The sequence below is a fragment of the Squalius cephalus genome (genome assembly GCF_949319135.1).
Source record: "Squalius cephalus genome assembly, chromosome: 2".
Taxonomy (NCBI): domain Eukaryota; kingdom Metazoa; phylum Chordata; class Actinopteri; order Cypriniformes; family Leuciscidae; genus Squalius; species Squalius cephalus.
In genome coordinates this window covers 48,783,259-48,799,677 of record NC_137123.1, presented here as the reverse complement: position 1 = coordinate 48,799,677, position 16,419 = coordinate 48,783,259, and the positions used below count along the sequence as shown (strand labels likewise).

At 41.6% G+C, this 16,419-nt stretch overlaps 2 protein-coding genes across 2 annotated transcripts in view; one reads left to right on the top strand and one right to left on the bottom strand.

Moving 5' to 3' along the window:
- Positions 1-2,437, top strand: part of dnah6 (dynein, axonemal, heavy chain 6) — a 94,372-nt gene extending 91,935 nt beyond the window's left edge. The window contains exons 77-78 of the mRNA XM_079850561.1: positions 558-780; positions 2,285-2,437. Of these exons, the coding sequence (XP_079706687.1) occupies positions 558-780; positions 2,285-2,388 (327 nt within the window). The 3' untranslated portion in view covers positions 2,389-2,437. The remainder of the gene's footprint in view (positions 1-557; positions 781-2,284) is intronic.
- A 67-nt stretch (positions 2,438-2,504) lies between these two features.
- chrna8 (cholinergic receptor, nicotinic, alpha 8) overlaps positions 2,505-16,419 on the bottom strand; it is a 116,707-nt gene continuing 102,792 nt past the window's right edge. The window contains exons 5-10 of the mRNA XM_079850503.1: positions 16,113-16,192; positions 11,408-11,575; positions 6,858-7,052; positions 6,638-6,724; positions 6,403-6,512; positions 2,505-4,036 (exon numbers count right to left, since the gene is read on the bottom strand). Of these exons, the coding sequence (XP_079706629.1) occupies positions 3,494-4,036; positions 6,403-6,512; positions 6,638-6,724; positions 6,858-7,052; positions 11,408-11,575; positions 16,113-16,192 (1,183 nt within the window). The 3' untranslated portion in view covers positions 2,505-3,493. The remainder of the gene's footprint in view (positions 4,037-6,402; positions 6,513-6,637; positions 6,725-6,857; positions 7,053-11,407; positions 11,576-16,112; positions 16,193-16,419) is intronic.

Sequence of the window (16,419 nt, the reverse complement as noted above, 5' to 3'; positions counted from 1 at the left end):
TCCCATGATCAAGGGATATAATTTTTATGTTTTGCTGAGGTCCTTTTTTAAGCGCAAATAACAGTCATAACTTACTTGTTAATGATTTTCCTCTTTGAATTACACTGCCGTTCAGACGTTTGGGTTTGGCTTATGCTCACCAAGGCTGCATTTATTTGATCAAAATAAATAAATAATTGTGATATTGTAAAATATAATGATTTTTGTAGAAACGGTGATAAAGGATTTTTTCAGGATTATTTGATGAATAGAAAGTTTAAAAGAACAGCATTTATTTGAAATAGAAATTTTTGCAACATCATAAATGTCTCTACTTTCACTTTTGATGAATTGAATGCATCCTTGTGGAACAAAAGTATTAATGGCTTTCAAAAAACTCAGAATAGGGGTTGTCCTATATTTCGAAGGAGAACAAGAGAAATTTGAGCCTTTCAGTAGTTTTTCAAAGTGCATTTTTATTTTATTTTATTTTATTTCAAAAGATCAAGAATTTTTTTTTGTCATGGTTAAATCTCACATCATTAATGTTTTCAATATGTTATGGTCTGCCTTTGTAGCTTCCCTCCATGGAAGATGGTGTGTTGGTTCATGGTATGTACATGGATGCTTGTCGCTGGGATGACATAAACATGGTTATTGAAGACGCGCTGTCAAGGGTGATGAACTCCGTGCTGCCTGTGGTGCATTTTGAACCTCAGCAAAACTATGTTCCTGAGTCCACCTTCTACGAGGCACCTCTGTACAAGACCTCTGCTCGTGCTGGAACTCTATCAACTACAGGTCAGTTTATGAGTCTTGTGAAGTTTAAACTAGGGCTGCACGATGTGTCGTTTAAACATCGATATCGCGATGTGCGAATCCACGATAGTCACATCGCAGGATGTGCGATGTAGGCTGTCGTAGTTAATCCGTGATTCATTAACCTTACGGGCCAGCTGCTCCCCGGCCTTTTTAACACATATGATTCACGGATTAATTGCACATCTTAACCATCATAGAGTGAAAGTTTAACATTTGCATGTGTTTTTAAGTCCTGTTAGTTTAACAGGGCGCATTTAAGAACGAGCAGAGCGAGAGAGCCCCGGCCGCGTGCGCGCTCACCTTCACCGTCTTCAAACAACACGAGCGCTGTCTTGCTCTCTCTCTCTCCCTCGCGAGTCGCGCATATTAATCAAAATCAATTGACACGATGGAGTCGAACAAAAAAACTATCCAGTGATGAAATGTTTTCTGTGTTGACAAATATTGTGCGATATCCTAAACTGCCGAGGTAATTACACAACGCGTGCCGTAGACTCGCCTACATGTCAGATTCGCGAACTAATGATTCATTTGAACCCAAACCGATTCAATTTAATGAATGGTTTTTAAACAACTGACCTGTCCAACACTGAACTCACGAGACGTCTAAATTGGTGTATATAAAAAAAAAAAAATCGGTAGCACCTTACAATAATGTTCTATTTATTAAACTATTTAACTACTTTAGTTAACATTTACTATTAGTAAACTGCACTTCTACAACATTGTTAATTTCAATATTTAGGCTATATAGCCTTATTGAAATCAAAAGTTGTACAGTATGTGTTAACAGTAATGCACTGTGAAGTAAAATTACCAAACAATAACAGCTGTATTTTTATAAACTAAGATAAACAAAGATGAATAAATACAGTAACAAAAGTATTGCTCATGGTAAGTTCATGTTAGTTATTAGATAGCCTACATTAACTAATGTTAACAATTCAAACCATATCCTAAAGTTACAAACAAATCATTTAATTTAAATAATACTCTTTTTAAATCATTTAAAATGAGAATGTAAGTGTGTTTACCCCATATTTGTTTGTAAGAAAAAAATAGATTAGATTTCATTTCATATCGCAATATATATCGTAGAAAAATAAAATATCGCAATGTCATTTTTTCCTAATATCGTGCAGCCCTAGTTTAAACGGTTATCCTGTTCCTGCCACAGAGTCAAATAAAAATAAGTTAATTGTAACTTTAAATCTCACAATTGTGACTTTAAACTTCAGTTCACAATTACCTTTCTTTACAATGTAGGTACTTAGCCCACAATTAACTTTTTTTTATTCTGAGGCAGAAACATTCATCCATACTGTATATTTACCTCCAGTGGGCTATTGTAAAAAAAAAACCTTGCTTAAAAAAATCCGGCTTAAACCATTAGTATCAGAATTTAGCTTTGAATTGTTATCTTATTTATGATATTTTTACTTTTTTCTTTTATTAAATTCTATGTTTTTGTTCTGTCTATTAGGACACTCCACAAATTTTGTGGTAACTGTGATGTTGCCATCCAATCGGCCCAGTGACTACTGGATCTCAAAAGCCTCTGCACTACTCTGCCAACTCAATGAATAAGCAAAGCTTTACTTCGCGACTTTAGATCATTTCTCAACAGAGCTTTTAGTGTTTTTGAGCACAAGTAACAGTAAAGAATAATAATAATAAAAAACATTAAACATTAAAAATGAATTATAAATCAAAATGACCTGTAATGTTGATTTTCTCTTCCCTTCCCCTCTAAAATGAATAAATGCACCTACAATACATTTATAGTAGTAGAAATACTAGTTGTAAGTGAAACAAAACTAGGTAAACATAACACAGCCACATACATAATATCCAGAAAGTCCGAATTAAATGCCAAGAACTATTTATGCAAAATACATGGATTCACCTAGAACTTTAAATTGTTTTATTTATTTAATTAATATTTTCTAACTAAATTACTTATATCCACAGTGTTTACATAGTATTTTTACATAATACAACAGAGCACAGGGTCAGAATGAAGTGACAAAATAATGACACTCTGATTATGTGGACAAACTGGACACAAATGAAAGATTTGAACACTAATAACTGTAATATTTATTTATACAAAAATGTCAAAATGATGACAGTTACAGAGCTTATTAATTCTACAGTTAACATAGGTTATTGTTGCTTTGATAAAGAAAATGTTTGCTAAAATGTATGAATTATATTACAGTTCAGTGATAACTTTTCATTCTAACAATATTGAATTATGTCAAAAATATTACTAAAGCCAAGAAATGAAAAGAAACCTATTTCCAATGCGATTATGGGATTGGTTGTTTATATTTCACATAAACTTCACAGACATAGCTGTGTCTAAAAGTGTTGTCACACTGAGAACACATCTTTACAAAAACCAACCCTCAAGTGCTCAGTCCAAATACAGTATATAAAGACATACAATATCACCCAAACAGCTTGTCCAAGGGTCTGTATGTTTGTTTGAAAAGTTCAAAAATACATAACTTTGACAAGTTTTTTTTTAATCTTAATTATTGTAACAATAGTTCACGTTGATCTCAAAACGATGAGAAGAGGAAGGACTCGACTTTGGTGGTAGACACTTCTCACACTTAATCACGTGTTTTTTATATCATATTTTATATCTTTAAAAACAAAAAAAGAAAATGCAACGCTATTGCAATTATGTGAAGTCTTTCGAGACTGCCTCAATGAAGTTTGGCGCGGACATGAGAATGGTAAAGGTGCAGATGATGGAAAAAAGTGAAAACGCCACCAGACAGAGCCGATCCACGACTGCTGCCGCAAATTTCCACTCGCTGCAGATTGCCTCTGCCTCATCCTGGTCACGGAATCGCTGAGCTATGTACATCACTTCCGCCAGGATGTGATGGATCTCCTGTTCGCCTGAAAACACCCTCACTGCCTCCCGCTGTTCTTCGTTTGGCGACCCGCCGACTCGACCAACGCTGCAAGACATGCCGGAGTCGCTGCTGGGTGGGCAGCAAGCGTTGTCAATGGAGTGGTAGCCAAAGTACAGGTTCATGTGACCGTTGGTGGTTGAGTTGGTAGAGGACGGCTGACCGGGCATTACCCCCATCTGAATGCTACTGGCGCTGGCATGGTGCGCTGGAGAGTGGTCATATTTGTTGTTGGCTTTGCGTTCCTCGCCTGGCTTCTTCATGCGCAAGAACCAGGCGCACCAGTTGAGCAGGATTACACGCACCTAAGAAGAACAGGAAGAATCTGTTAAAGATGAAGCACTCAGATGTGTGAACAAGACATTCCTCTCTTTATGATGATGATATGCTGTATGAAATCAGTATATTTCATTAGATTATGGGAGAAAGTATCCACTAAAGGTTCGTGTGTTTAAAAATTCAGACGCTTCAAGCGGCAGGTGTGTCCCACTGGACATGAACCAAATAAGAAACACCAGACAGCTTTTCTTCTCATAAGAGTAGCTGAGGATACATTAAAGTTTAATACAAACAGACCTCATTACCTCTCCAGTGGGAGATCACAATACCAACTGCACTAGAGTCATTCTACAACTCACCCACATATTGTGTATATTCAGATTTTCTCCGATTTTTGTCTGACGCAGTTTTTTCATTTGGATTTTTGTGAATGCAGCACTAGTTGCTTGAACAGAAAGCCATATTTTAAGTTAAACTTTGCATAAGTCCTGATTGTTTGTATTGTTCCAAAAATTAAAAAAAAAAATGTTGGAGTAACGCTCCACAAAAATGTGAAGAGATTTAATGACTTTAGGATGGATAAAAAAACCTAAAGGAATTTAATAAATGAATTTTTGTACAGATTTTTGCCCCAATTTGCTGTCTGAGCTAGAGTCAGAGCTAGTTGGTGAAATTCAAAGCTAGTCTGTAGAATTTGGGCTGTCGATGTTGACAGATTTCATCATGTTGTGTATGATGGTCAGAGACTCAGACACAGATTGTTTTTTTAGCTTCACACTTTGATTCCGTCTACTCAGAAGATATCAAACATGATTTGAGCTGGTTTTCATTTGTCATGTGATTCCTAGCAACGAGGCGCATGTTTTCAGCATGAGTTTGTGTCCGGAGTGACTTGAACGTCTCGCTGTTTGTGATCCTCACAAGTTGTATGATGCCCAGTTTTTCCTCTATTTACAAAGTCTGCAATTGTATGATGCCTAGTGTAAAATCTGTTCAGATTTTAAAAGTTGTGCAATGTATTCCAGCCTTAGCTCTAGATATCCACTTGTGTGGAGTGAGCGGACGTTGCCAATACATTCTCTGTGGGAGTTGAGAAACACACTCACCCAGTAAATTGAGGGAATGACAGAAGAGCATGAGGAATACTCAACTTTGTGCAAAAGTTTGCAAAATAAACTTTATTTATATGAGGTGAAAAATGCCAGTTACTTTGAGTGGTGATGTTTGCAAGTTCCTTGCATTTTTCTAACTGTAAAATTTGTTTTCTTTTTTGTTTAAAAATCCAAGACACACTGCAGCAGAATGGCAAAAAAGAGCATGGTCTCAAGGGATTTTAAAAGTTTAACTTCTTAACACAGTGTCTTAAAAACATCATCCACAAAAAGCAGTGAGATGTCAGAAAACAAGCAGGGACGCCCCTCATGCAAACATCCTTAACTTGTTAGCATTGTCTACTACCAAGGTCAACTAAACAGGTCTATTCCTTTAAAGGGAGGCAATATGCCTACTTAAAACCCATCTGTGGTTGTGGAGGGAGGCAAACTAAGAAGATGGAATTCAAATCATTTGAATGCTGAAAGGGATAGATGCGAGCTGAATATGACTTCCTCCATGACTTCATCTCGGTGTGAAGTTCAGGAATAAACGGAAGGCTCATTGGAGCGGGGCAGTTATGACCTGACAGGAACCGCATGTTAAGTCTGCCACAAGCAACTTCCTGTCTTTCGCGCCCCTTCACACCTCCAACACTCCTCATGTGGGGCTAGCAGGCTGAGTGGGCTCTCTACAAGTGATATCCTCGCCCTCCTCAACCACATCCGCCTCATCCTGGCTGGATGGTGCCAGAAACATGCTATCTGCTGGATCAAAAGATTCAAGAGACTGTACATCCTGATCCAGCAGATCAATCAAGCCAGTGACTGAGGAACGCGAGAGAGCCATACCTTTCTCAAAATCCTCAGCCACCTCGACTTGCGATCACCACAACTTCAGTCTCTGCTGTGCCACGGCTACCACGGAGCCCGTCTCTTGAAAATAGGGCCATGTGCAAACAGAGCTTACTCAGTGTGAATTTTTCACAATGGGCGCATTCACATCCCTTGAGAGCCAAACACGCATGCTCCTCACCCAAACACATAACGCAATGTGTGTCCTTAGGTGTCAAAACATGAGCTAATAAAAACAAACGGCTCCTGAAGACAAAAAAGCTGATGACGTGCATTACATGCACCCTCTTATTCTCACGGGCGCTCCGGTAATGATGTCATGGACTGTCATCGGCCAATAAAAGTGTTGAGTTTACACATTTGCTTCAGACATTGGTCACGCTGATGATGCAGTGTTGAAGTCCACTTTGAAAGGGAACTACTCAATTGAAAGAGTTTTCACTCACCCATCTTGGCATCTTTCCCCCTTGTGGATCATGATGATGAAACTGCAGAACGAGGACAGTGACAACAACTGACAAGCCCACAATCATCATGGTGCTGGCGAAGTACTGAGCTACAGAGCCAAAAAAGACACAACCATTTCAATCGGCAAGATGCTGTCTAAAACAACATCAACGAAGAAGTAGTTCTTCATGAGATTTAGAACAATTTCCAATTTGAATGAAGCCCTTAACTTACCTATGAGAGGAACTGAGTCAGAGGTGGCCGGCATGATCTCAGCCACCAGCAGCATGAAAACCGTTAATGACAAGAGGACAGTTATACCTGTCAGACAGGAAAGTGGAAAAAGTAAGTGTAAAATAAAATAATGTCATTCCTTCATACATAAAAGTGCACAATTATGCATGTTTGGTCATTATGATAAAAAAGATAAAGCTTTACTGCATGTTTATCTTACCCAGTGATATCTTCTCTCCAGAATCAGCTGGCAGCAGGAAAACGAGCAGAGCCAGGCCAGAAATGAGCACACAAGGAATGAGCAGATTCAGACCATAGTACAATGTTCGCCTGCGCATTGTTACTGTAAATGTCACGTCAGGGTAAGGCTCCTTACAGCACTCATAATACAGCTCATTACGCTTCCCAGGGACCCCTGACAAAACACAAAGTAATGCAATCAGGTTTATGTCGTACAACAGTAGGCATTTTCCACAAATACAGTACATTCTGGTGTCCCATTACTTTTTATGAAGCAGTAAAGGCACAAATCCAATGTTTTTTTGTTGTGAGAACTATTAGATATTTTCTAACAGACAATAGCATGAAAAGTGGCTGTTTTAAGCTTTTTTTTTCTTCAAAATGTTATGACATATTAATTTACAATTACGAGAAAGTCATTATGATAATTTTTTTCAATATAATGACATGATATTTATAATTAGTAATCATAATAATCATAATTAGTTTCATAATTAGACTTACAGTATGGTATTTTTTACTGAAATTTGGCAGAAAAAGGCTTCCATACCCTACTGAATGATAGCTTAATTTACTCTACATTTGCAACCCTGATACTCCTCCTACCATTTTATTTTATACATTTTGCCTGTTAAATTCAGATGTTTATTTAAAAATGTATTTCAAGATCATGATTTTGAACCACATTTTAAAATAAAATGTAAACAGTTCATACAAAAAACAGCTCATACGATATTTTGTTTGATATCCTGAGGATGATTAACATTTAATTTGAAAAAAAAAGAAAGAAAAAAGTATATTTAAAAAGGCAGCCAGCAGAGTGGTTTAAGGTAAAAGCTAAGGCAGGACTTCAAAGTGACTCATCTACATCATAAATGAGATAAAGCCCTTGTCAGCTAAGACGAACATATTTGTTACAGGACAAAATCACAGACAGGATCTTCATGACATTTTAAAGTGCATAACCGAAAAAAGTCCCAAAACTGTTTGTTGTTGTTGCTAAATCTAAAGCAAACACAAGAATAAGCCATTGTTTATTCTGTTTCTTGTCCTTGAACTTGGTGGTCACAAAACGGATATTTGCTTTCCTTTTCCCAAAAATTCATGAAATAAGCCTTATTTCTACCAGTTACAAGACTAAAGAAAAACAATGACATGACATGTTGCAAATGAGACAGCCTTGATCTGTCCGGGTCAGACAGCCCTCCTCTCCAATTGATTAAAAATTAAATCAAAATTGTAATTAATCAAACTAGGCAGCGGATGAAGAGCTTTCCTCAGGATTTCACGCTGATCAGAATTGTTATGGCACTCAGAGACAATCACATCAAAGCAAATGGCTGGTTTGAGTCATGTAATTGATTACAAAAGTCATACCTGAGTGATGTGGTTTGTTTGTTTGAAGGGGGAGGGAACTTCCATTTACAATGGTATTTATGCAAATGTATCAGATAAATGGAAAAACAGGAAAAACAGCCTATTAACACATATAAAGATGTAGAAAGATTCTTGTTATTTATCATAGATGTTTACACTTTTGTGAAACAGAGTGATCAGTAGATTGCGGCTGTGTGTGTGCAAATTTGTGGCTCCCTGTGGTGTTAAAGATGCCCATTCACAGACTGCCCGTGTCACTGCACAACCTTGGCACCCAACTGGCCATTGGTGCCAGCCAGAATCAGTACCAAAGCACTGCCAACTACCATCAGGACCCCATCTGTCAAACAGACCCTGGGTCACATTGGCAATGAAAGCATAAAAATGAAAGACTGAGACAGAAACAGAGAGATTAAACATCCAAACACGACCAGATTATGAGATTAGAAAACCTGCGCCATGCACGCAAACCTTCATTTCTAATATTAATATTTCTAATATTAGTTCAAAACATCCTATGATGTTGCACAATTACACGAATTTCACACATATTATATAACAATGTTATTTTATCCTGTTATGAAAAAATGCCACATATAAAAGTAAATTACTTTGTTGTGGTCGACAGGATGTTAAAATTCTGTCTGTGTTGTCTTAATCCATAAGAATAACAGAAGAAATGCTCTCATGAGGGTATGAGAGTCTAGACATTCTCCAAATTATCCATGAAGTGTGCCATTTGGGACAGGGCCACAGTGATACGAAAGATGGTGCCGTTTTTTTCCGATGGTTTTTCGATGACAGCATGGCAACTATGCTAACATCAAAGGAACGTGGATGCCCCCTATGGAAGAGACGTTTGTGAGATATCTCTCGGCAGGGGAGGCATCGACACTTAAGGGTCTGGTCCTGCCATCCAAGCCCCTTAAAACAACTTCACACCACAGATCTCGCTCTCCGGTCCACAAAACAAACTGCTGCCGCGGTCGGTAGATTCTTTCTTTTAGGAGACAAAATAACTTTAAAACTTCAGACAGCTATATTACACATTTCATGCAGGAAAGGTAATATTTGAAAAGACATAATAGGGGCATGTAGCCATATATGGAATTTAGCCATATCTAGACTTGTGGATGGCTCTTAAAAAGCACCATATTATGTCCCTTTTCACAAGATGTAAAATAAATCTCTGATGTCCCCAGAGTGTGTATGTGAAGTTTTAGCTCAAAATACCCAACAGATAATTGTTTACAGCATGTTTAAATTGTCACTTTTTGGGGCTCAGAAAAACGCTGAGCTGTTGCTGCTGGCACAGAGGGAGGAGCCTCACGAGCTTGCGCTCTGTGGACAATCTCATCTCATCTCACGGAATGATAATATCAAAACAGAAACTCTCAGTAACGTTAGGTGTTCATTTCGACCCAGAGTCGGACAATAATGCCTACAGAGTCAGAGAATATATGCTGTATGCAGATCGAACAGGTATAGTTTAGTTTAATTACGGTTATAACGTATTTGTCATTTGATTTTATCCACTATTAAAACAAGCCTGCTGTAGCGGACCCCGTCCGAATGATGGCCAAAAATATACTGATGAGTTCAATGAAGTTTATTGTACATCACACAAAAGATGAAGCGTCAGTTTTACTCCAGAAAATCACTAAGAGCTGAATAAACACCGTATAAGAAGTGCGTATTAAAGTCTTATTCATAAACTCTCTCTCTCACTCCCTTTCATTATCATCAACATAGACAGCGAATTACACAAAATACTCGTTACTACTAACAGTAAACAAATATATACACGCCTTTTCAGGGGGTGCTTAATAAACTGGCAAACTTTATATCTGTTAAACGACTCAATGAGCTGTCATAAAGTGTGCGCTCTCACTTTAATTTCTACCGTGAACAGTAATGTTAGGCCTATCACTCCGGAGACTGTAAACTGGATCATGAACAGTTGGTACAGATCCATCCTCGAGTAACAACGAGAGTAAATAAAGATAGCTATGTTCATTCTTGCATCCTACAACAAAACACCTCAATTGCTTCGAAGACATTCTTGTCTACAGCTGCTGACTGTGAACTGACGAAACAATGGCGGACTGTATACAGCTCACTCAGGACGGGTCTACGCTAAAACTGCAGTGTCAGTCAACAGTCGTGGGAGGGGCTTGTCTTGTGCAAAAGTACGTCACATTGCCCTGAATCAGAGAACAGGTTGTTCTGAGACAGTGCTTATGATTTATGGGGATTTTTAAAAAAAAGCACACGGTGGATTTTTATCATTATAGGGTGGTTGTGTACACACACTGCCAACACACATTTATGTTCAAACGCCATGTAAAAGTGAATTTTGCATAATAGGTGCCCTTTAAATGATGTTTTTAATTCCTGAATTGATCAGTTGATTCAGTGATTCACTCATAAAGACAGCCATTTGTTAACACCTACTGCAGAAAGAGTCGCAGAAAAGATTCAACCACTAATGCACAGAATGTACATGCAAATAAAAACTGTAAAATGTGATATGATCAGTAAACCAAGGCAACTGATGGTTTTACATTATTATGTTATGAGATTCGACTTGATCAAGTCAATTTAAAAGGGACATATCATCATCGTGCTATAATCGTCATGCTATAATCAGGTCCCGGGTGCATCTACCAACCCAGAAAATGTGAAAAGTGGCAACCCAGTAGGCTAACTTTGTTTTGGTAAGCCTTTCTCTGCAAGCATGTCAAAAAATAAGCCGATCAGATTTCGTTCCCCTTCTGACGTAGGAAGGGGATCTTATTATAATATTACCGCCCCTTAATCTGCACGTTTCCACTCACGACGCCATCATTTGGTTTTGCAAGCAAAAAGTTCGAGTAAACCATGCAAATTGTTCTGTCGTTGGCTGCACAAACGAGCACAGAGCACTATTTGACCAAAAAAACGTGTACAACCAAGTTGATTGTACTTAAGAACTTAAGTTCAGCTGCTGCCTTAAATTTCTAAGTTGAAATTGGTGGAATGTTTTCTGACTATATAACTGTCGGACTACATAATTTGGAACAACACCCTTCCAATCCAATTCAAGGACTGAAACTAGCTGTTGAAATATTGAAATATGAAAATGACAATTTACAAGTTTCCTGGGACTCTTACCCACTAAATCCCACTCTCCATTGGGGATGTATGTAGAGATGTCCACTGACTGCATCTGTAGGTCCAGCAACCATCCGTTATGAGTCCATGAGCCAAACTTGAGATCACATTTCTGTATATCGAATGGGAACCAGCGCACATCTATGTAACATGTACTCTTCAGAATACCTGCGTGGTAACACACAAACATACATACTGCAGCATATAAAAAAAAATCAATAATGGCAATAAAGAAAGTCATGCTGGATTGTAAATGAATGTTGAAATTATCTTAAATATTACACTATATATCACAATTGTTAAACCTACAAAACGAACTGTAGACAAACTAACATACTAACTAACTAACTCAAAGTAAAAATTAAACTATAATAGTATATCAATGATACTAAAATAACACTTGTTCCCTTTCTAATGGGAACTTGCAATGCGTCCTCTAGAGGGCACTATGGGCAATGCCTCCAGCATGACTGGTGTCTGAAGCACATATATGCGACAATTGCATTGCCTGGAGACAGCCTATGATGTCATCACGATGCAACTGTGAGTATAAACGGGCGCCTGAGGAACACATCATTCTCTTCTGTCTTTAGGGGCTGTTTGTTGTGAGGTACTAAGCGACCTAGATATAAACTAGTGAGAAGTACTTCAGGAATTGTGTCGATCCGTGTCCTTAGTTTTTGACACCAAATGACACACATGACTTATGCGTGGTTTATTTGGCGTCGCTGAGGTGACGAGGAGACTGAGATCGTGGGGTCCCTCAGGTTGGTAATCAATGTTGAGTGCGTATGTCACAAGGCATGCATTCAGCATGGCAGAGTGGGTATTTGTTCCCCATATTTTCCTCTAGAAGACGCAGTGCGAGTTCCCATTCGAAAGGGAAACGAGACACTGCGTCTTGTTGCCATGCTTCTGGGATGCCTGCTAATTCTCCTTCAGACAAAGAAGTGGATGATGTGTTCCTCAGGTACCCTTTTATACTCACGGCCGCACTGATAATGATGTCATAGGCTGTCGCCGACCAATACAATTGTCGCGTTTATATATGTGCTTCAGACACCTGTCACGCCGGAGGCATTCCCTATAGTGTCCTTAGAGGACACAGTGTGAGTTCTCAGGGAACCATGGTTACATGCATAACGTCTCGGTTACTGATGTAAGCCTCGTTCCCTGAAGTAGGGAACGGGAGACGTAACATCGACGTGGCGACGTAATTGGGATCACTTCAGGGAGCCCTATCATCTTCGAGTGTCTACAGAACGAGCCAATGACCGTTGGCGTGCATAAATCGTGTCATGCGCCCCGCCCCGCAGCGCGGGTATAAACAGGAAGCGGGTGCACGCACACATTGTTTTTCGCTGAGTAGCCGAGATAGTGACGGCCGTACAGCAATGGTCAGCAACAGTGGCGACGGGACGTTACGTCTCCCTTTCCCTCCTTCAGGGAATGAGGGTTACATCAGTAACCGAGACGTTCCCTTTCAGTCACGTTCACGTTCCAAGTGGAAGGGAGTGGCGCAGCAAGCCGACACTAGAGTGGGAACTTCGGTGTTACCAGCTGGTTGAAGCGAGCACACAGGAAGAAACCGGCTCAACACGTAGGCTATAAAATCTAGCGAACGTGTTAGGTGTCGCCCAGCCCACAGCTCTACAGATGTCTGTCAGTGAGGCGCCGTGTGCCAGCGCCCAAGAAGAAGCGACACCCCGAGTGGAGTGGGCTTTCAACCCGGGCGGGCAGGGCACGCCTTGGGCGACAGCCTTTCCCTTCTGCTGGTCTCCGTAACAGACGAAAAGGTTATCTGAGGTCCTGAGGCTTTGCGTTCTGTCCACGTACAGATGCAGAGCGCGAACGGGACAGAGAAAAGCCAGGGCTGGATCTGCTTCCTCTGAAGGCAGCGCTTGCAGGTTCATCACCTGGGCCTGGAAGGGAGTGGTAGGAACCTTGGGCACATATCCGGGCCGGGGTCTCAGGATCATGTGAGAGTTATCCGGGCCAAATTCTAGGCACGATTCGTCGACCGAAAATGCATGAAGGTCCCCTATCCTCTTGATGGAGGCCAATGCAACCAGGAGAACTGTCTTACAGGACAGGATTTTTAACTCAGCTGATTGTAAGGGCTCAAAGGGTGGTCTCTGAAGTGCCGAAAGGACCAGAGACAAATCCCAAGAGGGTATAGAGAGCGGGCGAGGCAGATTTAGCCTCCTCGCCCCCCTCAGCAACCTGACGATCAGGTCGTGCTTTCCCAATGACTTATCTTCAGCTGCATTGTGATGTGCGGCAATTGCGGCAACATACACTTTGAGGGTGGAGGGAGACAGCCTTCGCTCCAACCCTTCTTGCATGAAGAAAAGCACGGCTCTGATCAAGCAAGTTCGGTGGTTCTCCTCGTGAGAAGAACCAGTCAACGAACAGGTTCCACTTCAATGCATAGAGGCGCCTCGTACAAGGGGCTCTAGTGGAAGTGATGGTGTCAACTATCGCTTGGGGTAGGTCACCTAGAACCTCCGCGTCCCGTCCAGAGACCAGACATGGAGTTTCCAGAGGTCCAGACGCGAGTGCCATAGGGTGCCCCATCTCTGAGAGAGCAGGTCCTCTCTCAGAGGAATGGGCCAGGGAGGGGCTGTCGCGAGGAGCACTAGTTCCGGGAACCAGGTCCGGTTTGGCTAATGCGGCACAACAATCAAGATCTGCTCCTCGTCCTCCCTGACTTTGCATAGGGTCTTTGCAAGAAGTCTCACTGGGGGAAACGCATATTTGCGAAGACCCCGGGGCCAGCTGTGCACCAGTGCATCCGTGCAGGGAGTAAAACAGCTGGCAGTGCGACATGTCCGGGGCAGCAAACAGATCTACCTGTGCGGTCCCGAAGCACCTCCAAATCAGCTGGACCACCTGGGGGTGGAGTCGCCATTCTCCCAGTAGCACATGCTGCCGTTAGAGCTCGTCAGCTGCACGGTTGACCAGGCCCGGAATGTAAACGGCATGAAGGGATCTCAGATGCTTCTGACTCCAGAGGAGGAGATGGCAGGCGAGTTGTGACATGCGGCGGGAGCATAGACTGTACGGACCAGTACATGCTTACCTAGTATGGGCGTTTTGAAGCGGCCCAGTGCAAGATGTACTGCTAACAACTCGAGGATGTTGATGTGCCAATGCAGTTGAGGCCCCGTCCACAGACCTGAAGCTGCATGCCCATTGTATGTGGCCCCCCAGCCGGTGGCAGAGGCATCCGTGGTGACCACAGAATGCCTGGACACTTGTTCTAGGAGAACACCTGCCAGCAGGAATGAAGAGTCCGACCACAAGCTGAGAGTTTGGCGACAGTGTGGGGTCACTTGGACCCAGCACGAGCTGCTCTGCCACACCCAACTCGATCGTGGAGCCAGTGTTGGAGCGGCCTCATATGAAGCAATCCGAGCGGCGTTACCGCGGCTGCAGATGCCATATGCCCCAGGAGCCTCTGAAACAGTTTCAGTGGAGCGAGCAGTTCAACACTGACTGGACACGGGCCTCGGTGAGGCACGCTGTCATGTTCATCGGATCCAACTCCATACCGAGAAAAGAGATCCTCTGCCCGGGGGTGAGTTTGCTCTTTTCCTAGTTGACCCGAAGCCCTAAGTGGCTGAGGTGACTGAGCACCATGTCCCTGTGTTCGCACAACTGCTCTCTCGAGTGGGCCAGGATAAGCCAGTCGTTGAGGTAGTTGAGAATATGAACACCACACTCGCACATGGGAGCAATGGCTGCCTCCGTGACTTTCATGAAGACACGGGCCGATAGGGCCAGCCCGAAGGGTAAGACTTTGTACTGATATGCCCGTCCCTCGAACACAAAGCGAAGAAACGGTCTGTGTCGAGGGAGAATCGAGACATGAAAGTACGCGTCCTTCAGGTCAAACGCGTCAAACCAATCTTGGGGACGGATGCAATTGAAAATGCGTTTCTGCGTAAGCATCTTGAACGGCAGCCAAGATTGGTCGTAACCCACCGGGGTGGGGCAGCGCGGTGGAATGCCCGGGGGCCAGTGGCGGAACAGAAACAAAAGGAAACAGAAGATTCTCCGCCCGGCCCTCCACCGGGGGAAGGAGCGGCGCCTTCTCCATCTCCTGAAGAGCAGTCTGATCCACCTCTGGGTCTCCCGTCTCAGGGTCGTTTGCACCTGCGCTTGCCTCTTGGTTTGGCAGCAGCCTGGACGGGCGGGGTCGACTTGCTCCACACTGAGCCTTAGGTGGTTGCTGCTGCTTAGCGGGAGCCCAGGACGCCGCAGGAGGTCGACCTCAGCGACGAGCAGGCGAAGATTTCAGAAGATTTGTAGATTTCAGAAGACAAAAAAGATTTCACGCACGCAATGGTCATTGGCTCGTTCTTTAGACACTCGAAGATGATAGGGCTCCCTGAAGTGATCCCAATTACTTTGTCACGTCGGCGTTACGTCGAACCTAAGACATTTTAAATGAAATTGACTTTGCATTTTAAATGAAATGATAGCAAAGGTAATCTAAATGTAGAAACAGAAAATGAGCACACAATTAAATATCCAATATTACCCAATACCGATAAAAATAAATAAATTATCGAATATCGGCCAATGATTAAAATGTTACCGATTTACTGTGCATACCTAACTTAAATCTGTCAGACTTAGACAAGGTCTAAGACCATATTTGTGTGTTTGGATAATTAAAAGTGGTAAAGATAATTCATACCTGGTGGTATGTACTGACAGGCACCTGATGCATTAACCAGCACATTCGTATGGAAGGTAGCATCAAACCTCTCATCAGCACTGCAGAGAAGAGTGTGAGGAAAAAAATACAGATTAAACTTTAATCAAAATATTTTTGTAACTGCATGACTGGAATTGTTCCCGAAATGTTAACTGCCCTGTAATCTGAATAAAACAATCAAATGCCAGTTATTACTTCATACTATGCGATGGGTCATTATGCAGCTTAAAATAATTTATATGCGCTCTCTGTAGAATAATATATGTGTCCTTGTCCTTTTGCTTTT